The sequence below is a fragment of the Giraffa tippelskirchi genome, chromosome 8, assembly GCF_054371585.1.
Source record: "Giraffa tippelskirchi isolate mGirTip1 chromosome 8, T2T-mGirTip1v1.2.pri, whole genome shotgun sequence".
NCBI classification, from domain to species: domain Eukaryota; kingdom Metazoa; phylum Chordata; class Mammalia; order Artiodactyla; family Giraffidae; genus Giraffa; species Giraffa tippelskirchi.
In genome coordinates this window covers 138,060,232-138,088,080 of record NC_137282.1, presented here as the reverse complement: position 1 = coordinate 138,088,080, position 27,849 = coordinate 138,060,232, and the positions used below count along the sequence as shown (strand labels likewise).

The window sequence follows — 27,849 nt, the reverse complement described above, 5'->3', positions numbered from 1 at the left end:
TTATAATGTGCTACGTTATATCAAGAATGGGTAGAAAACACTGAGTCTCTCATTACCAAGTCTGAAACAAATTGACCTGGAATGTCCAGGAACTCAAAGAAACTGTTAGTAATAATCCCTCATTATCTCTTATTCATACTTTGTAATTCACCCTTCCAGGGCAAGGCTTGGGTAGAATGGTATAGCAAGTTGAACTGATCAACTCAACTCAAATTCAATTTTTGACTCAATATGGGTGAATTAATGAATTTCTTTTCTCTACTACCCTTCTTTCTCAACTCTTTTATTAAGGACAATCATGTCATTTTCAATGCCAGAAATTCATTAAGAAAGGCATAGGATTCAGCCCTCCTTCAGTTTAAAACTTCTGATAGGTATCCTTTCCTGCTTTCCTCTGACCATGCTTTGTGTCTCTTTTACCTCTCCTCTGCCCTTTCTCCTCCTATTTTTTTTTTTTTTGTTTTTGTTTTTGTCTTTTAAGCAGTTCCTTCCTTCCTTTCTATTGTGATACAGTGCAGAATTTGAGAGAGACTGATGGAGCTAAACTCCCTGGATATAATTCCTATCCCTGCCATCTATTAGCTGCATAAATTAGTCTTGAGAATTTGATTTTTTCTTGCTCAAGGTATTCTTTCTTTTCCTAATTTCCTTTTTCCTGTTTTTCAGTTTTTTCTCTAAGAGTTCTAGTCTCCCTGAAAGATATTTACAAAGATCCGACAATCAGGGATGATCATTGAGTATGGTTACTTGTTGGCCTTTCAGTCAACAGAATCAAAAAAAAATTGTATATTTAATCTCAGTTTTATGGGGGCTTTCCTGGTGACTCAGATGGTAAAAAATCTGCCTGCAATACAGGAGGCCCGGCGTTCAATCCCTGCTTTGGGAAGATCTCCCGGAGAAGGGAATGACAACTCACTCCAGTATTCTTGCCTGGAGAATTCCATGGACAGAGGAACCTGGTGAGCTGCAGTGTATGGGATTGAAAAGAGTTGGACACAACTGTGCAACTAACACACACATATCCAGTTTCATACATTGTTCAAAAGTCAAAACAACATGAAAGGGATATATTCGGGAAGTCTTATTCCCATCCTTAACTCCACTACTTGTGTTCAGTCAGGCAGTACTGTTTGAGTCTGCAATGCCTTACTCCACTGTTTACAAGTCATTTAAAAATTAGTTTCTGATTTAATTTTCATGTATTTTTGTTAGCAAAAGTAAGAAGAATTAGCAGAGATCTATTAGATATACACTAATTTTCTTATTCTTTCTTATAGACTTTTGTACACGTAGTTTTCTTTTTCCATTTAAAAACATATCATGGAAATTACCTCAGGTTATATCACAGAGAACTTCCTTATGATTACAAACACTTCATTGTGTAGATGTCTCATAATTCATTCAAATTGACTTTGAAGGATGGAAATTTAGGTTGTCTCTAAAAGCTTGATATTACAAAGAATAATATGGGAGTGACTAACCCAGTGCAAACATTGGCTTTAGATTTGTGGAGGAATCCTCAGTCTAAATTCCTGGAAGTTGAATTGTGGAAATACACATGTGTTTTATTAGATGTTACTGAATTCCCCTCAGTGGAGTTATAGCTTCCTTACTCCTACTATCAGTTTATGAATATGCCTCTTTTTTATAACTTCAAATTTGTGTTCTCAATATTTTTTATTTTTGCCAATCTGATAGGTAGGAAAAGATATCACAGGATAGTTTAATTGCATTTTTCATTTATGTGAAGTTAAGCATCTTTTTCGTATAGTCAAGGCTATGGTTTTTCCAGTAGTTGTGTATGGATGTGAGAACTGGACCATAAAGAAAGCTGAGCACTGAAGAATTGATGCTTTTGAACTGTGGTGCTGGAGAAGACTCTTGAGAGTCCCCTGGACAGCAAGGAGATCAAACCAGTTAATCCTAAAAGAAATCAAGCCTGAATATTCATTGGAAGGACTGGTGCTAAAGCTGAAGCTCCAATTCTTTGGCTGCCTGATGCGAAGAGCCAACTCATTGGAAAAGACCCTGTTGCTGTGGGCATGAGGAGAAGGGAGCGACAGAGGATGAGATGGTTGGATGGCATCATCGACTCAATGGCCATGAGTTTAAGCAAATTCTGGGAGATGGTGAAGGACAGGGAAGCCTGGTGTGCTGCAGTTCATGGAGTCACAAAGAGTCGGACATGACTGAGCAACTGAAAAACAAAGCATTAGGACTGTTTTGTTTCTCTGTGAATTAATCATGCGTTTTGCTCATTTTTCTATTGGGTTTGAGTACTTTTTCCTCTCACTGTTAAGGGCTATTTATATTTTACTGAAAATAATTTTCTATTTGTAATATAAGTTGCAAATAGTTTCTTCTAGTTTGTAATTTGTATTTTGACACTAGATTTGGTCTTTTGCCATTGAGGAATCACACACATGCACACATACATATGCATTTTATTTATCCAACTTAATAGTTTTGTCACTTCTGAATTTGGAAAGATTTTTCTTTTATGTGGATGATAAAGGAACCAACCAATGTTTTCTTCTAGTATTTGTATGACTTCTTTATTTATTTAATTGTATCTTGGATCAATTTGGAATTTATTCTTGTATAGATATGAAGAATGAGTACAACTTTATTTTACTTTTTTTCAGATTGCTATCCATTTGTTTCACTGCCACTTATTTAAAATTCTATCTTTATTCGAGTGACTTGAGATGTCACTTTGATCTTATTTTAAGCCTTTCTATGTACTTGTTATTTCTGGGCATTCCCCTTCCCACCCTAACTCATTGTTGTGCATAATCATGTACCATTACTACACTTTACATGAGTTTTATAGTATGTTTCAATATTAGTGGGGTAATCTCCCCTTTTAACCTATTTTTTTCAAAATTTGTATTGTTATTTTTGCATATTTATTTTCTATGTTCCTAGTCTCAGGAATCTGCTGAAAGGAAATAGTCCAAAATGTAAAAAAATTCTAATGAAACAAATAGAAACAAGTGCTAGCTCTTGAGAAATAATCTAGAGCTAAAATCTGACATCTAGTGTTCAGTGCAGTAACTGCATGGTACCAACGTCTGACAGTCCTATTGCATTGTAAATTAATGCTTTATAACAGTTTTCAATTGAGTACTGTATACTCAAGCAGCCTTGGAAATGCATAGATCCGTTAGAGGGAGAGAGAACTCCACATCAATTAGTAAGAAGGGTAACTCAATGTTAGCTATTCTTGTTTGTAACTTTTAAAATCACAAGAGCCTGAATAAGGGGGAGTGAGCAAAAGTCCACTCAAGAAGTGAACAAGCTTGGAACAAGACTGGGAACATACATGCCGCCAGCACTGCTGAGGTTGGAGGGGCTAAAGAAGAAAAGGAGAGGCTGGGAGTGGCTTCCATCCCCTTTTCCTCTCATTGCCAGGTAGAGTAAGACCAGAAAAAGCAAAGTGCTGTCAGCAATTGGGTTTTATAGTTGGAGCCAATATTTCTACCAGAGATTGAAAAACATGGGTGATTAGAAAACTGGGGAAAGGTAACTAGGCTGTTAATGCTGCTGCTGCTGCTAAGTCGCTTCAGTCGTGTCCGACTCTGTGCGACCCCAGAGACGGCAGCCCACCAGCCTCCGCCGTCCCTGGGATTCTCCAGGCAAGAATACTGGAGTGCTAGCTAGACTGTATTTTTTTTTTTTTTTTTTAGGGCTTCCCTGGTGGTTCTGTTGGAAAAGAATCCTGCACTGCAGGGGACCTGGGCTTGATCCCTGGGTTGGGAAGATGCCCTAGGGAAGGGAATGGCTACCCACTCCAGTATTCTTGCCTGGAGAATCCCCATGGACAGAGGAGCCTGGCAGGCTGCAGTCCATGGGGTCGTGAAGAGTCGGACAAGACTAAGCACAGCAAAGCACAAAATAATTCTAATGCTAACATCCCAGCTAGAAGGGAGAAATCATCTTTGAAGGTAGTGGGTGTGATTCCATCAGTTGTGTTTCACTTTCAGTTTTAATTTTTCCCTGCTCCTAGTGAGACCAAACAAACTGACATGTGGGAATCTGTAGGAGAGAAATGCTTACTGCAGGGCCATGCAAGGTGGTTCTTACCTTAAAAAGGTCCCAGCTCCCTGAAGTGTTTCAGTAAAGCGCTTTGAAAAGCCAGGTGAAGTGGGGTGGGTTGCAGGGTCAGCTCGTGCACAATTCTCTGATTGGCTGATGGTGAGGGAACAAGATTGCCGGGAGAAATATCAATAACCTCAGATATGCAGATGACACCACCCTTATGGCAGAAAGTGAAGAAGAACTAAAGAGCCTCTTGAGGAAAGTGAAAGAGGAGAGTGAAAAAGTTGGCTTAAAGCTCAACATTCAGAAAACTAAGATCATGGCATCCGGTCCCATCACTTCATGGCAGATAGATGGGGAAACAGTGGAAACAGTGGCTGACTTTATTTTTCTGGGCTCCAAAATCACTGCAGATGGTGAATGCAGCCATGAAATTAAAAGACACTTGCTCCTTGGAAGGAAAGTTATGACCAACCTAGAGAGCATATTAAAAAGCAAAGAGATTACTTTGCCAACAAAGGTCTGTCTAGTCAAGGCTATAGTTTTTCCAGTGGTCATGTATGGATGTGAGAGTTGGACTATAAAGAAAGCTGAGCACCTAAGAATTGATGCTTTTGAACTGTGGTGTTGGAGAAGACTCTTGAGAATCCCTTGGACTACAAGGAGATCCAACCAGTCCATCCTAAAGGAGATCAGTCCTGGGTGTTCATTGGAAGGACTGATGTTGAAGCTGAAACTCCAATACTTTGGCCACCTCATGTGAAGAGTTGACTCATTTGAAGATCCTGATGCTGGGAAAGATTGAGGCAGGAGGAGAAGGGGACGACAGAGGATGAGATGGTTGGATGGCATCACCGACACAATGGACATAGGTTTGGGTGGATTCCAGGACTTGGTGATAGACAGGGAAGCCTGGCGTGCTGCAGTTCATGGGGTCGCAAAGAGTCAGACACGACTGAGCGACTGAATTGAACTGAACTGAACTGAACTGAGGGAACAGGGTAGTGTCACATGGGTTAACATCAGTCCTTAGGCTCCAGAAGGCCTGGAGCTGTGTGCTCACGGTTGTCTAGTAGTTAACATCTTCCATTTGTTGAAGGAGGGGAGTGGTTTCATACCTGCAAAACAACTCAAGAAATGTACAGCAAATACTATTATCTAGGTTCTTTAGAAAGGAGCTAAAGTAGAGGATGTGGGGAAAGGCCTGTTCTCCTCCCACCAAAGGCCCCATGGGGTCCTGCTCGGTTACACTAGAGTTTACTGCAATAAGGGAAAAGTAGGTATTATCACAGACAATTGAAAGACAGGTAATTTATAGTTCTTTCATGTTCTTGTCAAAATTTAAATCACCAAACAAAAATTCGTGACAGAATTGCAGTGAGTAGAAACAAAGCTTGTGTTGTAGGATGAGATTCTGTTCTAGAGGATGTGTAAATGTCCTCCGAACTGCCCTGTCTTATCCTGCTCCCAAAGTCTGAGCAGACTGAATTCTCCGTTCCTCCTCTGTATTTCTTCTCAGTGGGTCTGATGCAGAGAGAACACATATCCTCACTCAATGCAAAGACAATTGCAAAACCCAGTCAGCACCCGCCCTGAGCAGACAAGCACACATCTCACGGTAGCTGAGCATGCTGTCTCTACTGAGTCCTCAAAGAATTCCAAGCTGCTCGAGAGGCCAATAATAATTGAAAGTACAGGCTTCATGGGACTTCCCTGGTGGTCCAATGGTTAAGACTCCGTGCTTCCAAAGCAGGGGGCATGGGTTCAATCCCTGGTCAGGAAACTAGATCTAACATGCTGCCACTAAAACCTGTTATGGCCACAAAAAAAGGAAGTACAGGCTTCAGAATCTGACAAACCAGGCTCTGATCATGACTTAAAATTTGCATAACTCTTGATGAGTCATTAAACCCCTGAGCCAGACTCCCCATAATAAAATAAACACACACATATATTTATTACACATAAGTATATACAAAATTTGGCACAATTATCAGCATGCAGTTGAGTGTTAAGTAAATAATAGGCACGTTATCATTAAGAAGAAATAAGGCACAAGGCTATAATAATGAGACTGTGTACAGGTGGGAGTAACCCTCTGTTCATCAGTGCTTTGGATACTGCATGTCCCTGGGGCAGATTCTCCTGAGAGATTTATGGACTCCAGTTCCTTAGAGCTTTTCCCTCTGGCCCCACGGATAAGTCTCTAGGTAACCACTGGCTCAGGAAGACCTAAGCATATATTTACTCCCAAGGAATCATTTTCATTGTAACTGAAGCTCTCCTTCAGCCAGTTTACTTTTCTCAGAAAAGTGAAAGTGAAGTCGCTCAGTCGTGTCTGACTCTTTGCGACCCCATGGACAGTAGCCTACCAGGCTCCTCCGTCCATGGGATTTTCCAGGCAAGAGTACTGGAGTGGGCTGCCATTTCCTTCTCCATTACTTTTCTCAGAATAAACATCTAAAATTTAGATTTCCTCTTATCTTTGTAGTTGAGATTTTTTGTGACGTCCACACAATAAGAAACCCTATAAGCCATGTATTTTCTATATGGCTAAGTCAACTTTATCCAGACTAGACAAAGCCAACCATTGTTTGTGTCGGCTTTTGTTGCAGATAGAAGAGCACAGCTTGTGATGTTTATCTCTTCCTTTACTGTCCTTGAAAGATACGCAGACACAAGCAATTGGAACCCAAATTAAAAAAAAAATACTGACAAGAATAAAAGATGAAGGAGATGTGGATTTTATTACTTAATCATTTAAATTTCTTTTACATTTCCTAAAAAGATACATGGTCTAGTGAAAAGAAAACAGTTTGAAATCAACATAACACCATTCTGGCTCAACCTCTAGCACTGGTTATCTATATAATCTTGAAGAAGTCATTTATTTTCTTTGGCCCACAAATATTCATATGTAATGAGAATAAACTGAAGTTTGTTATCTTACCACAATTCTCTGAGTATGTACGTATGCATACAGAAGTAAGAAAGAAGTGAAAATACATGTATATGTATGTTTATATTTGCATACCAAATACACACCTACATAAATAGGCCTCTTAGGTCTCCATGAGAAATGATTGTGAGCAAAGGAGCTGAAATAGGTGATAGGCAGTGTCCAGTCTTATGCTGATAGCATCTGCTTCTAGCTTTTAAAATGCTCATGTGTTCATTCCTCCATCCAAGGCAACTGAGATATGGAAACTTTTAGAAGTACAAATTTTCAGGCACGACCTTAGACCCATCCGCAAACTTACTGAATCAGGGGCTGTGGGGAGAGACTCAGCTATCTTTGTTGCAACCTGCCCTCCAGGTGATTCTGAAGTGCACTAAAATGTGAGAACCACTACATTCAAACATTCCCAGGGAAGAACTATAGGCTAGAGGAGAGACAGGAATTAAAGGGGGGAGGGAGGAAGGCAGGATAGTCTACAGAGAACCTGAGTCACGGGTGGTAGGAAGAGATTTGGGGAGACAGAGCAGTGGCAGGCACATGAGAGTGTTATTTACGGTTGTAGGACGCCAGTGTGGTTGTAGAAAAGCAGGCATAAGCCCAAGGGCAATAATAATGCAGATCCAGGTACTCCCACGTTAGTCATTTGTTCTCACACAGTCATTTCTGCTCCTGTGTTAAGATTGATGGCTTTAGAACCTTCTTCCTGCTGCTGCTGCTAAGTCACTTCAGTTGTGTCTGACTCTGTGTGACCCCATAGACAGCAGCCCACCAGGCTCCCCTCGTCCCTGGGATTCTCCAGGCAAGAACACTGGAGTGGGTTGCCATTTCCTTCTCCAATGCAGGAAAGTGAAAAGTGACAGTGAAGTCACTCAGTCATGTCCAACCCCTAGCGACCCCACGGACTGCAGCCCACCAGGCTCCTCTGTCCATGGGATTCTCCAGGCAAGAGTACTGGAGTGGGTTGCCATTGCCTTCTCCCTTCTTCCTGCAGTGGATCCTAAAGGAAGATAGTTATCCTGTTTCTAGTCACAGCTCTTTCTGACCCCTATCGTCACACCGTAGAAATTTGAGACAGGGAGAGTTAGGGCTTCCGAGCCTAAGCCTGTTTGTCTTCTGGTCTTTTTCAACAATTAAAAGTCTCCCTGATTCTAGTTTTAATTTTTCCCTCATTGGCAGCTAAGGAGCGTGTGTATATTCAGAAAAAGGAAGAGAACTCCTGGAGTTCCAATGGGCTAGGGGTGAACTTGCCCAGAGAAAGCTGGAGGAGTGAGAATAAGCCTATGGAACCGACAAGGCAAGAAGTCAGAGTGGATGCTCTTCGCGAGGTTAATGGATTTCGTGTTGTCATCCACGATGTTGCCTTGACAGGGGAATCCCTGGCTTTGCAACTTGCTGGCCAACATGAGGATCACCAGCCGATTATAACCTTTCCTGCGATGCTCAGGCATGGTGTAGCCATGGCACATGGTGGCAAACTGGTCCATCATAGACCAAGACATGGGGTTCCCCTTGTCATCACGGACACACACACTGGGGAAGCAGGAGATGAGGTTGGTGATGTACCGCCGACACTGTTCATTGCCGCCCCGAGACCAAGTCTGGTTGAGTAAGTCAACATCAGCAACACTCAGGTAGGTTAGTCGTAGGGAAGAATTCATTCTTGAAGAAAATGACATGGGAAGAAATATGAACTTGGGATCACATGACCACAAACAAGTATTTCTCTCTTTTTTATTCACTTCAAACTTTGGGGGATCCTAGTTCTCCCACCAGGGATCAAACCTGGCCCCAGCAGTGAAAGCATCCTGTCCCAACCACCAGACCTCCGCGGAATTCCCCAACTACTTCTCCTTTTACATTGATTCAAACTGAGAAAGCATCCTGGAGATAGTGCTTAGCAAATACTAGAATATTTTCAATAAATAAGAATCCATCACTTACCACTTACAAACATCTTTTAGGATTTCATTTCTAATAGGATGAAACACTCATTATATTGAGTCTAAGTCTTTCCTTCAAATTTTACGCCCACCTGTTATTGTCCTCAGAGTAGATGAAGGCAAGGATTTCATTTTTCTGGAAAACAAACCTCAAACTTGTTCTTATTAAGTCCTGAGTCTGCTGATACCCTCTCTGAGGCCTTGAACAAGTCCAGATACTTGGGCCTCTAATATTTTTCTTGATGATAATAAATGTTTTAGGATAGGACTCCTACCTTTAGGCAACCATGTCCACGAAAGAAATATAAACTGCTTAATGTTCTAGGCATTTGTAGGTGCTTGAGAAATGCTAGCTCTTTCAGATCTTTCCCTAAACATTATGGAAAAAAATTTCAAAATCCATGGGCATTAAGATAAAAACAAAAACAAAAAAGACAGAAATTGTTGCAGTTGCTAAGAACTGAGACAGGTTACTTAGTTGCAAGTCTCTGGGGGCTGGTTGTGTTTGGAATTATCTTTCATGCTTGAAGTTATCAATATCCTAAGACCATTCCCAGTTAAGAGGCCACTGATGTCATTCTCACTATGTCCTTTTTTAAAATATCTGTTTGACTGTTCCAGGTCTTAGTTTCAGCATTTTGGATCTTTTAGTTGCAGCAGGTGAGATCTAGTTCCCAAGCAGGAATTGAACCCGGGCACCCTGAACTGGGAGCATGAAGTCTTAGCCACTGGACCACCAGGGAGGTCCTGTACTATGTCCTTCTTTATGAAGTACAAGTTTGTGTTTTCTTTTATTAGTGGTTATACAGTGTTAGCTCACATTCCAGGTATTCTCTGAGACCTGGAACTGGGCCATTCGCCTAATCACTAAGCAGGGGGAAAGAATATAAATAAATGCAAGCAATAACTGGCTTAATAGGATTTTTTCATTTAATTCTCGAAAATAAACTTTCGAACAAAGTCAAAGAAGCTTCAGGTAGCGATGTCACTACAAATAAAAACACTAAACCACGTGTTTCAGGAGGGACATTCGAGACAATGACCTTGCATGTGAAGGGCAGGTATCCAAAATAAAGTGTACAAATTTGTATAATGATTCAGATTTTAAAGACAAATTGTCTAACTTCCTATGCAGAAAGGAGCAATTCAAGTAAAAATTTGATTTAAAAAAGATCAATTTTAAGATTTGATTTTAAAAGATTTAAAATCTCACGGGGGATTGAGGAAAATTTTAAATAACATCTCAGGGATATGACAGCAAACAGACTTGTTGTTCAGTAGCTCAGTTGTAAGTGGCTCTTTGCAACCCCATGGGCTGCAGCATATCAGGCCTCCTTGTCCTTCACTATTTCCTGGAATTTGCTTAAACTCATGTCTATTGAATTGGACAGACCGTGGGAAACTCTAAAGGACAAATAGCCTGATTTTTTTTTCAACCAAAAGTAACATAAGAAATAAAAAATGATGAAAAGGATACCTGTCTGTCAAAAGAAACTTAAGAGAGACATTAACCAGTTCCATATAATAAACAAGTGCTTATTAAAAACAAATAAAGTGCTAAAAGTTTTATGATAATTGGGAAAATGTGACTACTAACAGGTCATTTTATATTTAGGAAATAGCGTTCACAAAATTTTAAGGAAAGAGCTAACAAAGCAGGCTGGAGGCCACTGTTTTTAGAGAATCTGCTTGCCAGGTTGGCCTTTGGCTAGGTGTCTGGTAATTTGGATTTCTGGAGGAGTCCTGCCATTCCCAGAACTGGTAAGAGTGGTTAGTTTGGCCTGTTTATACAACCGATATAATTTATGCTGAACACTTGTTTTCCTCCTGGGAGTCTAGGAAATTGGTGCATGCTTAGCAGAAGGTACCTCCAGTAAAAAAATCTTAGCTGTGTTGTCACAACTCATTGCTGGGAAGCGAACGCATACTGCGTGACTCTGCTCAGGGAGGCCTCTGGGAAGCTTGTGTCTGGTTTCCTCTGGACTTTGCCAAAGCATCTTTTTCCCCTGTGCTGATTTTGGTTTGTATCTTTTCAGTATAATAAGTTATAGCCACAACTAAATATGTTGAGTCCTGTGAGTCCTCTTAGCCAATCACTGAACTTGTGGGTGGTCTGGGGGGACCCCTGACACAGAGGTGATGTTACTATAGCACTTTAATAAAAAAAATTCTTGGGAATTCCCTGAGTGAATTCAGTGTGTTCACTTTTGGGGCTAGGGTTCGCTGCCTGAAGGGGAGCTATTAGTAAGATCCCACAAGCCATGCTGTGCTGCGCTGAGTCACTCAGTCGTGTCCTATTCTTTGCGACCCCATGGACTGTAGCCCGCCAGGCTCCTCTGTCCATGGGGATTCTCCAGGCAAAAATACTGGAGTGGGTTGCCATGCACCCCTCCAGGGGATCTTCCCAACTCAGGGATCAAACCCAGATCTCCCACATTGCAGGCAGATCCTTTACTGTCTGAACCACCAGGGATTAATAAGATCCCACAAGCTGTGAGGCCTGGCCAAAATAATAATAATAATAATTCTTTTGGAGATATAATATTTAAGTATAATGGAATAATATCTAAGATATTTCCTTTAGAATAAATCAGGGTATGGGAAAGATAGAGGTCTGTATAAAAGATTCCTAACATAATAAATCTTGTACTTTTTGTATATTTTTAAAATATACATGTATATTTAATGAGCACAGGCTTGGTTATATTTTTTTAATTCAATTAATAGGAAAATGTATTGTTGAAAAGGTTACAGCTGGAATTTAACAAAGAACAAACAAAATTGCAAACTGCCATTATTTTGTGATTGAAAGAGGCAGGTGTTTAAGATTTTTTTTAAAGTATATTGGTTTTGGAGGTTAATTACACTAGTTTCTCAACTCTTGTGTTTGAAAATTTTCATAACTGAAAAAGGAACAATAAAATCCTGTTGCTTTATGTGACTTGAAGTGTCCCTTCTTTTCTAGGTTTAATCTTGTTGTGCTCAATAATTACTTCAACATACACCACAGAAGTGAAGAAAAGTAACATTCACCGAAGTGGTTACTTTTCAGGTATCAAGTTTCATTTGCTTACATGAAACATGCAAAGAAGGTAGTATACATTAGTTTTTACAAAGAATTGATTGAGTCTCAGAAAGGTAACCTGGAGAAGAAACTGGCAGCTCTCTCCACTACTCTTGCCTGGAGAATCCCATGGACAGAGGAGGCTAGAGTCCATACGGTAGCAAAGAGTCAGACACACTGAGCAACTAACACACAGACACTCACAGAAACGTAAGGCAAAACTCAAAGCAACTAGTAAATGACAGATCAGGGACCACAAAGTAAAAGAATGCAGATATAAACTAACACATGTTCTGAAGGGCTGGATTCTGGAATTAGACTTCTTTTGATTGTTTCTGGCTCTACAGTTTGCTACTGTGTGTTATTTCAATTCTGTTCAAAAAGGGAATAATAATGGTACTGCTTTATAGGGTTGCAGAAAGGATTCAAGAGGCGATGTATTTAAAACTTTAAAATATTTAGTGCCTTGCATAAAAGACACGTAAGTCAGTTAAATACCTTCGTCCCTGAAACAACAAAAAACAATTTTAACCACCTTGGGTGCAGACAGCAGAAGTTATTTAGAATTATTTGGAGGAGGAGGATGCCCAAGAAATGATTTTCCTGTATATTCTGTGAAAAAAACTGTCCATAGTTAATTACTATGGACAGAGACACAGATTTGATTTTGCAGGAAATTATGAGCAGTCAAGCGCAGCAAAAAGGGAAAGAGTAAACACATACACACACACACGTTTAGATTCAGTCGCCTAAATCCAACAGCCCAGAATATTCCTTAATGGTATTAAGTACTCCTGGTACTGTAGTTTGTACTTCCATAGCATAAGTTCTCCCCCAGAAGGAGAAGCTTGCTTTACATACAAGAAACTGATGTCTGCAGTTGAAATTGGAGACAAGCAAGCGGCCTTGAAGGAAGCTTGCTTTACATCCACCTGCTTTGAGTCGGCAACAGCTTTGGAAACATCATATAATTCACTCTGCAGCCCTGTATGTGGAAACACACAATGAAAAAAAAATGTGGACGCTTTATCTGAAAATGCCGAAAGGAAATTTGTTATAGTATTTCTATACTTGCTATCATCAATACCACCAGTCTCCCATCTTGTATTATCCTAACCACTTTGTATTCATATATGTATTATCAGAGCTACTCCTTTGTCTGATTTTCAAATCTGGTATGAGATTTTCAAATATCCATGTTGATCATGATCTTCCATGGGAATTTCTGACGGGACTATCCCTTAAGAATTTGTAATGTCTTATGGGAACTTTTATTTTTCTGACTTCTCAGATTGATCTTATGCCCCTGAGGGTAAGGGATATTTTCTAGCTCTAGAAGTATGAAAGAGCTTCAATTTATTTGGCAGAGCAATCTCACTTTAAAGACCGTCTTTCAGTCTCCTGCCTAAATGCCCATCACAGCAATGTCAATATATAAACTTAGACTGGTGAGGTTTATTCCGAACTTAACTCACCCAGCACTCACTCATTGTCATAGCTGTACTGTATTCTCTATAAGCCCTTATTCAGCCCTTGTTGCATGTAAAGCACTGCGTTGGGCACAGCTTCAGAGTGGGACACAAGAATGGCATGGTCTCTGTTCTGATAGTAATTACAGTATGGCAAGGGGCTTGTTTACTTAGAACTGACTGTCTGCTTCTCCAAATCCTGATCTGCTCTGTCCTTTCCATTCTGGCTGCTGACTGCTTGAATCCTCTGAAAATTGACTTTCCCACTTGCTTTCATATCTAATTGCTTGTTTCCTTCTCCTAGGAAATCACTTCCTCTTGGAGAAAACATGAGTGGCAGGTCACGGTAAACACAGACTGTGCCCTGAGCCTTGGCTTCTCCATCAAGGAGGTAAGTCTAAGAAAAGACAAGCAAGTCTTCAAGTTAATGCTATTAAAATCATAGATGCTGGGGCTAGCACTCCATATTATAACACCGAATTACACCTAAGTGGTAGTGAGCCGTCCTGACTCAAGGTGTTGATGGTAGTTTCAACAGAATTTTTTTCTCCTAAGTTAGACTGAGTCAATTCTTTCTAAAAATCATTCTAACATTAAAACAAAACCTTTTAGACGTATAAGATGTAACAGGTAACAAAAACTGCATAAAAGGGATAGCTTAATTAGTAATAATTACATACATTTTGACTACTTCTAAAGCCACAGAATAGAATTTGATGGGCTCCCTTCTATGTATCACACTCCCAATCTTTTATCACAATTCCTTTTCTCACCTCCAAAAATAATCATGATAATAATTTTTAAGATAACCATTTTCTTGTTTTCTTTACAGTTTTATTATCCAAGCATGCATCCTTAAACACTGTAGTTTGATTTTGCCCACTTTTTGTCCTGTGAGTCTTTTCATCAACAGATCTTTCGATGCCCACTAAACTCCTCTCTCCCCACTTTAAAAATTTCTTTTGTCGGAGAATCCTGGTGGTTAGGGCCCTCTAATCACCAAACAACAGGATTTGTTGTTTAGATTTTGCCAATCATCTTTCCAGGGTGCTGTGGATCATGTCCTTCTATCTGGTGACAGGGTATCATTTTTTTTTTTTTTTTTTGCTGTGGCATGTGGGATCTTTTTTTTATATATAAATTTATTTATTTTAGTTGGGGGCTAATTACTTTACAATATTGTAATAGTTTTTGCCATACATTGACATGAATCAGCCATGGGTTTACATGTGTTCCCCTTCCTGGACCCCCCACCCACCTCCCTCCCCATCCCATCCCTCTGAGTCATCCCATTGCCCTGGCCCTGAGCCTTTGTCTCATGCATCAAACATGGAATGGTGTTCTGTTTCACATATGATAATATACATGTTTCAATGCTATTCTCCAGCAGGGTATCATTTTTAACAAATGATTTTCTCCTTTCTCAAGGAGAAAGGAACCTCCACTTCTCTTTCTGCTATTGCCCACTCCACCTCCTTAGAAGGGGAAGGGTTGCTAACTGAGTAAGCCAGGACTCGGGATATTTTTTTGGTTCATAGTTACCAGTGAGCAGGTCTTTGAAACTTTCAGGCTGGTGCTCGTGGAGACAAGCTCTCTCATCCATGAAACTACCAGGGAGCAGTGAGCAGGGAGAAGGGCCTGTCTGGGCAACTGTGCATGTTTTTGTTTGCTGCCCTTGGGTACGGCAAACACAAGGAGTTTGGCTCCTCTGAGTCCATTAGAGGATTAACCCTGATTTAACATTGTTTATGGATGGTTCTTAGATTAAAAATGAAAAAGGCATTCCCATGCCGGGTGTGTTCTTGCTCTAAACACCCAGTACTGAAGCAGCTGCACTACCTAAATCCTGATCTACCCACCAGCCCAACTAGTAGTTCTGACCTAGCCTGCCCTTCGGCAGAAAGTAAAAGGCTGTTTATGTCTAGCTGATAGGCTTTTAGGGAGGCTCATGATTTAGAGATGTTATAGAAATGGCACCTTTTTAGGTTCTCTGAATAAGGATAGTAAAGATCCTAATGACTTCTTAGAAGTTATTCAGTGTCCTAAAGAGATTACAGTTTTTACCACAGAAACCTAAAGTTGAGACCACATCAGAAGTCAAGAGCCTCTACGCTCTACATGGTAAATAAGGGGTTTTATCATTCCAGCTATACTAGGTGCTATAATTCACATCTCTCCCTACCAAACCCTCAGGAAAGACGACTATCAATTAAAATGAGTATAACTCACAACTAATAGCTCAGCCTTCTGAAAAAAATTATTGGCAATTAGAGGGATGGTCTCTCATTCATAATGATGAATTCAGGGGATTTGAGGATATTAACCAATAATACCAAAATCCATCCAGTTACTGCCATGACTTTTCACATCAAGGAGGAGATATACTCATTTCCACATTAAAGTAACCCTGGTGAGATTTTTCTGAATTGTTAATTAGGTAAGCAAGTGGTGGAATTATGCCTCACTTCTAACCAGCATAACAGGAGTAAATCTGTAAATGTGTGAGAGAGTTTAGAACTGCCTCTATAAAGTCTTTTTGAGCATTTGCAAGGGGATTTTTTTTTTAATATACAACATCCCAAGTTTTTAGGTTATGAATTTACATAAATTGTTATAGGTGGACAGAAACTTTTCTTGTAGAGGGCTTCAGCTATTTCTGGCTGATAAAAATTACCAGAATTTACATATCTAACATGGGGGTTCCTACCTTCTTGTCAAATGATCAAGGAACTCATTTCACTGGAAGAGCTACACACAGTAACTTCGTTGCCTATATCGACTCCCAATCATTAGAAAAAGTTGAGAGAGCAAGTGATACACTAAAGCCAAAGCTATCCATCCAAATAATCAAAACTCTTAATCTGTTTTGGCCTTGGCCTAAAGTTCTTCCAGAAGCATTGATGGCTATGCAGTTATCTCCTTGGAGCCCACATATACTCTTTCCTTATAAAATCATTTCAGTTTATCCTATGCAGACCAGTTGATTATCTTTTTCAAGAATCATTTACTTTAGAAAGAAGAAAGGCTTACATATTGGCTTAGACTTAAATTAGATTTACTTTAAAAGATTATGATAGGAAAGGGTTAGAAGTAATAAGGAGAAATATCCTGTGATATTCACTAATACCATTTTTGGAAAAAAAAAAAAATCGCTTAAAAACAGCCTCATTTAAATGGCCTCTGCCAACCCCAAAGGCCGTACCTCATTAGCAATAAAAAAAAAAAAAAAAGTATTGCTACAAGACTGTAATACATAAGCTGTTAATATATAAAATGTATGTAAGTGTATTTGTACATATGTGTGCTTATATGTGTGAAAAGTGTGTCATATTTATATATCTAATAGATATGACAAAAAGGAGAAAAAAAATGCCTGTCTAGTGTCTTGTACTTGACCCACCCTGTATTTGAAAAATTTGGTCCCAGTTGATAACACCATGTTCTTCCAACAGCTGTCTGTATGCATTGACATCTTTGTAGAACACAGCATAGGCATTAGTATAATGGTCCAGGTTGTCTGTCTCAGCCTAGGACAGAAGACATAATCACAAACACATAAAACACATCCTCTAGATATAGAACTCCAATACTTTCCTAATGTGGTCAGGACACCACCTTTGATCACGTGAGCCTCTCCTTTGTCTCAGAGGCAGAATGGGGAGGATGCTGTCTTTTTCAATCTTCTTTCATATTTATCCATATGACCAAAGTCAATGATCATAAGGAATCATCAACCCAGTGGGAAAACTAGTGTGTACAAGCACATCTGCTTCATGCTTCTAGGAATTATCAAACACTAGAGAAAGCATCTTAGTGAACACATTTAGACTGGAGGTTTCCATACGTCTGATACTCCAAAGCCAGTCAAATTAAAAGCTAATGGTGAGGTGTATAGCTTGTTAAGCTATGATGGTTACAATTTCCCCTTTACTTTATCTTTTCATTCCTGTTGGTACCAATCCTTTTTTGGCCTTTTAAAAGTGTACCTCTTTCTGCCGCCGTGTGATGATGGCTTTGAAGTCAGGCCATGAATCCAACACCACTTCCTTTTGAAAGGGATTCCCACGATTTATGTTCATCACTGCTCCGTAAACCTGAGGCAAAGAACCCAGAGGAATGGCTAGTCATATTATTAACCATTTTAGATGCTTATTACTCTTCATTTCTTGTACTACTGCAAAGCCATGGCCATGAGGGAAAATTATAAATATATACACATATATTCACAACCCACACACATATAGACTTCTCCCTTGTTATTTCATCAGTGCACATGAAAACTGTTAAAGTGTCTATGACAGTCTATGAAAATGCTCCCAAAACTTAGTGCTTTTTTTAGCACAATGGTGAGAGGTACCACCAAATCAATGGGCTTACCAGACAGGGACTTGGAACATAGGTCAGTAACACTTAATGAATCAGTGTCTGATATCTAGATTTAGAGTTCATGTATCTTTTAAAATTTCTACGGATAATTTTGATGTACAACTGCTTTTGAAGTTTACTACACTATTTGAAAATCATATGTGAAGTACAACTACTCTTTCAACCCTGAATTACAATTAAATATCACTTGAGACTGAGATACTATCTCCCAGAATAAAAGGCAAAAACATACTCTGTATTTCAGATGTTATAGAGCAGGTCTGTATAAGCATTCCCTGCGGGTTGTAACTATGTTTAATTCACTCTCCTATCTATGGAGTCTGACAGAGCTGACCAAATGCTTATTGACTAAACAATACTGAAGTATCATTAGAATTCTGTTCTGTGACTTTTCACATTTTTTTTCTCCACTAAGAATCAAAGATATCTGTCCCACAAAGCAACTTTCATATGTTATCTCTGTGCTTCTAGAGAAGACAGAGTTGTGGTGGTAAGGAAGAGAGCTAAGCTATAGGCCAGTGTTCACAGCAGCATTTTTATAATACTGTAGACAAAAACTGGAAACAATATCCAGCAACAGTGGAACAAATAAATAAATTGTGGCATATTCCTACTCTGGATTACAAAAGAGCAACATGGTATCGAACCTGTCCAGCCAAAGAAGCTAAGTTCAAAAAGGTACTTACTGTGTGATCCAATTTATATTACATTCAAAGACAGGCAGAATTAAATGATGACTTTAGAAGTCGATAGTGGTTACTATGGGGAAGCAGGGAAAGATATTGACAGAAAAAGAGTATGGAGTGGGGGAAGAATGGTGTTTGATATACTGTTCTTTCTTGAATGGAGTAGAAGTTACATAGATACTCACTTTGAGAAAATTCACCAAGCTGTATCATTATGTTTTGTGCACTTTCTAGTGTTATGTGGGTGTGTGCCAAGTTGCTTCAGTCCTATCTGACTCTCGGTGACTGTCGGGAGCCGCGTTAGGCATTACTGACAAAATGGAGGCACGGCCCCAACCCCCTCTCCTCATCCCACAGGCACGGTCCCGGGATGGAGGAGTTAGGTCTTGTGATTCTGACTTGTCCTTTCCTTCCTTCAGTTGAGTTGGCTGGAAAGTATGTTAAGGTGCTTATTGTTCTTGCATGAGAAAGCACAAACTAAAGTAACCTGGAAGGGTCATGCTTATTCTCTTCATGATTAAATTCTGGAACTGATGATCTTACCTATACAGAATAATACATTTATTAGAATGGTTTCACATGAGGAAAGCATAATCCTTGTTCAAGAATGGAACTTAAACATGATTGAAATGTTCACAAGGTTAGAAGAAAAAGAAAACTCTTTACAATATTCAGATTCTGAAAAAATAACTAGTTTGTAAAAGATCAGAACCAACTGAAAGCTTTGGCATTGGTTGAAACCACAGGGGGAAGGAGAGGGTAGGATAAATCGAGAAAGTAGCATTGACATATATATGTTATCATGTGTAAAGCAGACAACTAGTGGGAAGCTGCAGTGTAACACAGGGAGCCCAGACTGGTGCTCTGTGACAACCTAGAGGGGTGGGATGGGATGGGGGAGGAAGGCTTTACAGGGAGGGCCTCTAAAGAATCAGTCTATATAATATAGAATCAGTCTATATTATGACTGGTTCATGTTGTTGTATGGCAGACACCAACACAACATTGTAAAGCAATTGCCCTCCAATAAGAAAACAAACAAATCCTTTCAATAATTTATTTATCCAAAAAGTAAGTGTTGAGAAGAGATGCAAAGTGGCTAGCAGGGAGTCAAGATGCTAGAGAAATGAGCAGGTAGAGCTTGTGAAGGAAATCTGGAAGGATATTTAAACATTTAAGCCTAAAGTGAGATTATAAAATACGCAGCTATAAATTCCAGTGGATGGAGGAAGAGGAAACAACTCAGGCTATCTTTTATCTTTTTTATTCACTAAAGGACTTAGTATTTACTGAAAGGGTATTTTGAAACAATGGTCAAAGAACAAAGCCAGGCATTATATAACAATGAAATCATTAAAGGAGGATAAAGAGATTTAGAGATAAAAAGACTCAGGGTAGGAGAAATGAGAAATTAGGAGCAAAAAGCTAAGCAGCTATGAAAGAGGAGATTTCTCAGAAAGACATCTATCTGCCTATTTCCTGTGTTCATTTCCTTAATTCTTACTTCAGATGGGGCTGAGAGAGGCAAGCGTTTCCAAAGAACACTTAATTTGAAACATGATAATCTGTATTTAAATCTAAATTCTAGCACCTGAAAAGGGGGAAGTTATTTATTTAGTAATATCTGCAAAATTATAATATAAATATCTGCCTATTCAGAAGTTTTAATATTACAGAGGAATTAATTTTAGAGAGGGATTGATCAGGTGTTTTTGAAGCTCCAATGAGATAATGTGAAAAATATTTTTTAAAAAATTATACATACCATTCAGATCAAGTCAACTAATCTGAATTTAGAAGTCTTTAAAAATTAAAAACTTAACAAGTAAGAAATTACCCTTCTGCCATTTAATAAAATGTAGAACTCAAATTTACTTCATAAATAGTCCAGTCCAGCACAGCCTGAATTTTCCTAGAAGGTATCTAGCAAGACTGTCAAAAATATAAACAACTGCATTGTATCCCCAATCCATTGAATCAGTCTCTAGCAGGAGGGGACTGGGAAACTGTATGTTTACCAAGTACTCCCAGAGTCTCACCATCAGGAAAATCTGGGAAACAGCTGTAAGTCTGATGTTGTTTCACAGATTAATAAAATGGAGAAGATAGAACTATTCAGTGTATCATACCTTGAGTGATTCAGGAAAGTGACTCTTCAGCATTTTTTCCAGGATCAGTAATTTGGTAGAACAGTTAAGAACTGGCATCTTCTCTGGAGAGTGGAGAGCTAGTAATTCCACCTCTAATTAAAAATGTGAAAGGGTATATTTAATTTTTGTCTGTTAATATTTAAATCTACCCAGAAAGATCCTTGAAACTTTTTGTTTGTCTTGTGATTCTTTTTTTTTGTTTGTTTTTAACTGGGCTTCATTCACTTTTTCTCATATAAAATGATATGGTGGCTACAACTGGAGCTGGAGTCTTCTGCAGAGAAACTCTGGTGTGGGTCTTAAGATGGTCGGTGAATTCCTAATATGAAGACTTGGTGAATACCATCTCTTTCAGGAGTGAGCTAGCTGTAGGTCTTGGAAATGGCATCAAAAGTTATTTAGTGGTTAGAACTCCCTGCTTTCACTGCCAAGGACATGGGTTTAATCTTCGGTCAGGTCAATATGACTCAGCAAGTGCATCCAAAAAAAAAAAAAAATGGCCTTGGGAAAGTTGCCCACGGAGGCAGTACAGCCCCTGGCAGAGGTACAGAAAGTCACCAGTTGAAGCTATTGTCAGTATCTTCTTAGACACAGGGGCTGGAATGATACTAGTGCCCCTGGGGACAAGGATGTGGTACTCCGGGACAAAGCCACAGCAGCCAGCCACCTTGCAAGGGTTGGTATGGGGCTTGTCAGTCTCCCCAGTAGCCTCACTGCATAGGGATGAGGGTGTCATTCTTTTTCTTTTAAATTGGAGTGTAGTTGCTTTACAATGTTGTGTTAGTTTCTGCCATATAATGATGTGAATCAGCTATGAAAGTGAAGTCGCTCAGTCGCGTCCAACTCTTTGTGACCCCATGGACTGTAGCCCACCAGGCTCCTCCATCCATAGAATTTTCTAGGCAAGAGTAGTGGAGTGGGTTGCCATTTCCTTCTGCAGGGGATCTTCCTGACCTGGGGATCGAACCCAGGTCTCCCGGACTGTAGGCAGACACTTTACCGTCTAAGCCACCAGGGAATCCCTAAATCAGCTATATGTATATATTATCCCCCCACTCTTGGACCTCCCTCCCACATGTATACCTTATCCCCTCCCTCTTGGACCTCCCTCCCACACCCTCAATCTCACCCATTTAGGTGGTCACACAGCACCGAGCTGAGCTCCCTGTACTACACCGCAGGTCTTAAGTAGCCTCGAGCTGCATGAAGAAAGATCCATGTCTGCTCTGTGCTCCACTGTATCCCCAGCACTTACCACAGGGCCTGGCACACAGGAAGGGTGGCTGAAAGTAGTTGTTGAATGCATGATATGAAGCTCAGAGGAAGAGTCTTAGGTTAAGTAGGGAAACTTCTTTTCACAATGTGGGGCAAAGACCAGAGAAAAACTTGAGTGGGCCAGGTGGTTAAGGGGAGAGAAATACCTAGCTTAACGACGAATCAGACGTGAGCAAAGGCTGAGGCACATTTTAGTCCGATAAAATGAAGGGAGGTAAAGGGCCTAAATGTAATGTACACAACTCCAAGTATTCTTATATAATTGCATTTTGTAGATTTTGGGGGCCCTGTCCCATGGCTTTTTGTTTCCAAGAAAACTGTTTTTCCCCCATATTTCCAATCAGGTCTTGACTGAATTAGAGAAAAAAAAATTTTTTTTTTCTCTATTTAATGTGATAGAGCTGATCCAACTTACTCTTGTTCCCCACCCCGAGCAGCCAGGCACTTGGATGCAAAGATAACTAAACGCTGAGAACCTGGGCTTCTGCTGGATTGTTTCTTTACAATACATTTTCCAGACAGAGAAAGCTACTCAACTTCTCTATGTGGCATCTCTGTGTGGCTATGAGATACTCAGAATATATGCCTGTAGATTTATTTGAAATCCATCGTCATAAAACTCTGTCATATAGTTTATGTGAGTCTGAACTTCTAAGAAGCATGTTTCTTATGATCAAGTCCCCTGGGCTCCAGTCCGCTGAGTGGTATGTCTGAGGTGTTTGCATTCCCAGCCTGAGTCGGAAGAGATATGAAGGACTGAGGCAGTCAGCAAATCAGGCTTCTGGGCCTTAATACTTGAAGTCTGAGCCAATATTAGAAACTGAAGAGAGGAAGTTTTCAGAGTTGAGGTTGAACAGAGAAAGAAGTATAGCCACTGTCTCCTCATCCTTGTATCTGCTTGACTTTTTACTCACTCACCTCATCTCTAAATGCAATCTTAACTTCTTAGTAAATCCTTAGGTTAAACACATTCACTAATTCTAATTCAACGTCTTTTGAGCGAAAATGAAATGAAATGATTTTAAAGGAAGTTGATCATGTTTCTCTTACTAGGTTTGATGTTCAGAGATTTTTTTGTATACAAATATGTAGTAAGGTCGCTAGTGCAAAAAAAGAGGAATTCTAAATACTTGTAGCTGATTTGCTTATTAATTGCTTGGTTTGTTCCCCAAAGGATTCAAAACCACTTATACACACAGGAAAAATACATAAAAAATTAAATTAAAATAAAAATTCAGGCTACCGGAAACACAAAGATACACAAGAAATACGGAGTTACGAGCGAAGTAGGCAGGCAAGGCACACAGAGTACAATCTTGCATGTAGGGTTGATCCTCTTTATTCATGGATTTCATATTTGTGAATTCACCTACTTGTTAAAATTTATTTGTAACTTCAAATCAGTACTGACAGTGATCCTGAAGTCATTTGTGGACATGGACAGGGCAGTGAAAAATGGGAGCCTCCCAATGCCCACATTTTCAGTTAGTTGAAGTTGAAGAAGCTGACTTCTTGTTCAAGCTCTCCTACTGCAGACAAGTCCTTTACATGTCTAGTTAGTGCCGTGGTTTGTTTTTTTTTTTTTGGTTCGTCTTAGTTGGGATTTAGTTCCCACACCAGTGATGGAACCTGCAACCTCCTGCATTGGAAGCATGGAATCTTAACCACTGGACGACCAGCGAAGTCCCAGTGCCGTGTTCTTTTGCATTTTTTGCTTTTTGTTGGCTATTTCACTGTTTAAAACGGCCATAGTGCTTAAGTGCAGTTTAGTGTTCCTAAGTGCAAAAAGGCTGTCATGTGTATGCCAAAATACACATATTGGATAAGTTTCTTTTAGGCTTGGGTTATAATGCTCTTGACTATAAGTTCAGTGATAATCAACAAGATACATTAAGTAATGTGTCTTTAAATGAAAATACACATATAACAAGGTTATGTATTGATCTGCCGATAAAAACCTTGTGACCAGAGGCTTGCAGAAACCTAATCTCGAATTTTCTTTAGGAGCAATGGTTCAAAAATAATTAAGACAGTGTTCACAGGTGACTTTTTGAAGCTTGCCACGAACAATGAAAATCAACTATACTTACAGGTAAGGGTCTGTATTTCACTCTAAGCTTTCTAGCAGCTAACATAAAGACAAATAAACATGATTCAGACTGCCCATAAAATTATCTTTATACTTTTTACCAAAGCATTTGCTCAAATTTCACTTATTCATTTCTAAATTAAGTCCAGTTCTCTAACTTCTATATAATCAAAACCTACCTTGCTCTGGCTTCAGTTTATCTTTCTAGGCTAAGCAGCTGTTTTGACTCACAAATTTTGCAGGGTCACAGATTGGCGACATTAAAATCAGAGGGACAGTTCTCCCATGGGTTCACACAAAGAGGACACTGTAATTAATATACAACACTAGACAATATCCTTTAGTGAAAACAGTGATAAATTTCATAAGGATCTTTCTTTTATTAAAGACGAAGATAAATTTTAAAGCTCACAAAGAAGAAAACAGAAATTCTCAGAGAATAAGAATGAAAAATAGTCTCATAAAATATTTTTTAACATTTGGAATCCCACTAGAAAGTCATAATGACAACTATTAACTCTGAAAAGTGAAAGATCAGAATGTTATATCCTCATGACTCAATTATAAATTCCCTATAATAAGCCAATGTTCTTTAAAAAACTATTTTATTGAAGTATAGTTGATTTATAACATGCTAAATTCTGCTGTACAGCAAAGTGATTCGTTATACATATATGTACATTATTTTTCACTATGGTTTATCACAGGATATTGAAGATAGTTCCCTGTGCTATACAGCAGGACCTTTGTTTATCGTTCTATATACGATAGCTTGCATACACTAATCCCCAACTCCCAATCTATCCCTCCCCACCGCCACCTCTCGGAAATCATAAGTCTGTTATCTATGTTTGTGAGTTTGTTTCTGAATAAACACCTGTTCTTGAATAGGAACGTAAAGGTTTGTACCTCCTTTAGCCAAAATTTTATCACTAGCAGAGTCACTGTCTGAAGGAAAATAATTATACTCACATAAATTTTAGGAACTGAGGTTTCTTGAGGCACTTGGATGCCCATCAGGACACAGCAAACAGCTACAGTATGTTACTAATATTAATCAGTCAAGGAAGGCATGACATGCTCCTAGAATTCATTCTTATAAATAAATAAAACATAAGGTCTCTGTTTTTATGATGTAATATGCCATTTATGGGCTTCCCTGGTGGCTCAGACGGTAAAGAATCCGCCTGCAATGCGGGAGACTGGGTTCGATCCCTGGGTTGGGAAGATCTCCTGGAGAAGGGAATAGCAACCCATTCCAGTATTCTTGCCTGGAGAATCCTATGGACAGAGACTCCTGGGATGCTACAGTCCATGGGGTCACAAAGAGTCGGACATGACTGAGCGGCTACTGCAGCACACACCATTTATAATACAATAGTGAATGTTTGTTAAGGAGGAAATAAAGAACTTTTTGGAGAAGGCAATGGCAACCCACTCCAGTACTCTTGCCTGGAAAAATCCCATGGACGGGGGAGCCTGGTGGGCTGCCGTCTATGGGGTCGCACAGAGTCGAACACGACTGAAGCGACTTAGCAGCAGCAGCAGCAGCAAAGAACTTTTTACAGTACTTGTAATCCAATAATACTGATCATTTTTCAGATGATAGGTTTTCTGTTTAGAGAGATTCTTGTCTGTTTCTATAGTGTGCCCGTGTCACAATGCAAATAATTTTCTTTTGTAAGGCTTATTTTCTCCATATCAAAACTTTAGAGAGCAAAGAAACAAAAGCACCCCCAAACCCCAAAACAACAGCAAGAAATTATCTTTTCCTCTAAACCTAAATATAGTTTGTTCTTCCTATACAATGTTGTATTTCATCTCTCTTTCTATGTTTCCCATTTCTGCTTGTAATTATAACCAATGACTTGATACTTGTAATTTTAATGAATAAATGCTTACCTAATGTTGAGAGTTCAGTCTGGAACTGAGGTCTTAAACTGTGTCGCAGTGCAGTGTCTCTTTTTTTGTCCAAGGCTGGTTAATTTTTCAACCCTATCTTCCCTAATTACTTCTACGTAGAAAGAGGAGGGCCAAAGAAAGACAGGGTATCCACAACAGCAGGAAGGGAGGAGTTTATGACGTCAGGTGAAAAAAATCACCATGAATATTTTCATTCCTCCTCTCTCTACCACATTTAGTTTTATGGTGTAAAAGGCACTGAATACGTATCTTGATTTAGAGATGGACGTTTTCTAGACACAAAACCTATCTTTCTGACAGGATACAATGGAAAAGAATAAAAAGGAATGGGACCCAGGCAAATAGGATACAATAGGAAGACAGTACTGACTGCTTATATATTTTTATCTATTCTGAAGAAAATGATTTTGCTGTTCTGAAGTTCCAAGTCTGAAAGAGAGTGATCTCTAAGGAGGCCCCTCAAGGAACAGAGTATTTTTTGAGAATTTTAATTCCTTTACCTTGGTCTTTCAAATGAAAATTCATTCAGAATTTACTTGGCTCCGCTGGCTGCAATTGCAAGCACCATGGGCATCTCAGCACACAATACCTGAGCCTTAGAGTAATAAACAGTACGAATGTCTCAGCGGCATAGAGAGAGAACTTCAATTTGAATGTGGTCACTTGGGAGGATACTGTTTACCATGTTTAAGTCTGACTAAGTCAAGATCAAACCTAGAGATGTTAGGGCATTCTTTATTTGAAGATATTGGTTTAAGTAATACAATGGGTAGTTGGTAGTTGAAAGTGACTGGAGGAAGTTGTTTTAGAGAACAATTACTGGATAAGTAAGTGCATTTTTGATCCTGTAAGAGCATTTTTGATCCTGGTATACTGATAACTTTTTAAAAATGATGTTACCCAGGGCACCCTATACCCATGCATGATCCGAAGGGGCCTATATAAATCTAATCTTTCCTGTACATTATTTAAGGAAAATGGATTTTGAAAAATGAACAGAAGCTGCTATTTATAGAACAGAAACTATTTTAGGTATGAAGTATAGTATCAGAGAAAACCTTAAAAAGTCAGGGGCCAAGTTATTTATGGACTTGGAGGAACATATACACATCTTCCCAGGTTTAGAGTACATGTTACAGAACAGAAACTTCTATTCTTTTTACAAAGTTCTTTGCTCTCTATTAAACATCTGAACTAACTAGAATAGTAGCTTTTTGCCATAGGAGAAATAGCTAAAAAGGAAAAATATATGTTTTCCAGGAAAACTGCATTGGATGAAGACAATTAAACTTGAAATAGATTCATCAAGTTAACCTAAACTTTTTTTTTTTACTTTATTTCTGTACAGTCATTAGCAAGTAGAACATTAAAGACAAATTTTAATGCAGGTTATGTGAAGCAGAAACTAAGTGATGAAATCAGAAAGAAGAATGGGTAGAACAAGACGAAAAAAAATCAAAATGAAACATTGATCATAAAATCCCACAAAATGTGAGAATTTGGGTAAATATATATGTTTATATATATATATATATATATTTGGGTGTAAAGAAAATTTTTTTCAAATTCTACAGTGGAATGATAGGTTACCAAATATCCATTGCCAAATGAAAATTTTTTTAATTACTTTAATTGGAGGATAATTACTTTACAATATTGTAATGGTTTTTGCCAAACATTGACATTAATCAGTCATGGGTGCACATGTGTCCCCCCATCCTGAAACCCCGACCCGCCCCTTTCCCCACCCTAACCTAAACTTTTGACTCTTGAAATTAAAAGGAAAAAAGGAAAAAAAGGGAGAAAGAAGGTTTCTAATGTTAGATAAATTTAAGATTTTCTTCTAGAAATCCAACTGAACAAATTC

At 39.1% G+C, this 27,849-nt stretch overlaps 1 protein-coding gene across 4 annotated transcripts; it reads right to left on the bottom strand.

Annotated features, from left to right (window-relative positions):
- Positions 1 to 6,769: 6,769 nt before the first annotated feature.
- Positions 6,770 to 26,032, bottom strand: GLYATL3 (glycine-N-acyltransferase like 3). Of its 4 annotated transcripts, XR_014062275.1 has the most exons (7): positions 25,962 to 26,032; positions 20,675 to 20,787; positions 17,460 to 17,567; positions 16,874 to 17,000; positions 12,866 to 12,989; positions 7,953 to 8,659; positions 6,770 to 7,808 (listed from the first exon to the last, which is right to left on the bottom strand). XR_014062275.1 is itself a non-coding variant. In XM_081520811.1 (6 exons), exons 2-6 carry the CDS (start codon positions 20,750 to 20,752, stop codon positions 8,233 to 8,235), a joined length of 864 nt encoding a protein of 287 aa, XP_081376937.1. In that variant the 5' UTR covers positions 20,753 to 20,787; positions 25,962 to 26,032; the 3' UTR covers positions 6,770 to 8,232. The 4 variants fall into 4 exon arrangements, 2 of the variants coding, with proteins under 2 accessions (XP_081376937.1, XP_081376938.1); XR_014062276.1 differs by lacking the exon at positions 20,675 to 20,787; XM_081520811.1 differs by having other exon boundaries at positions 6,770 to 8,659.
- Positions 26,033 to 27,849: the final 1,817 nt, after the last annotated feature.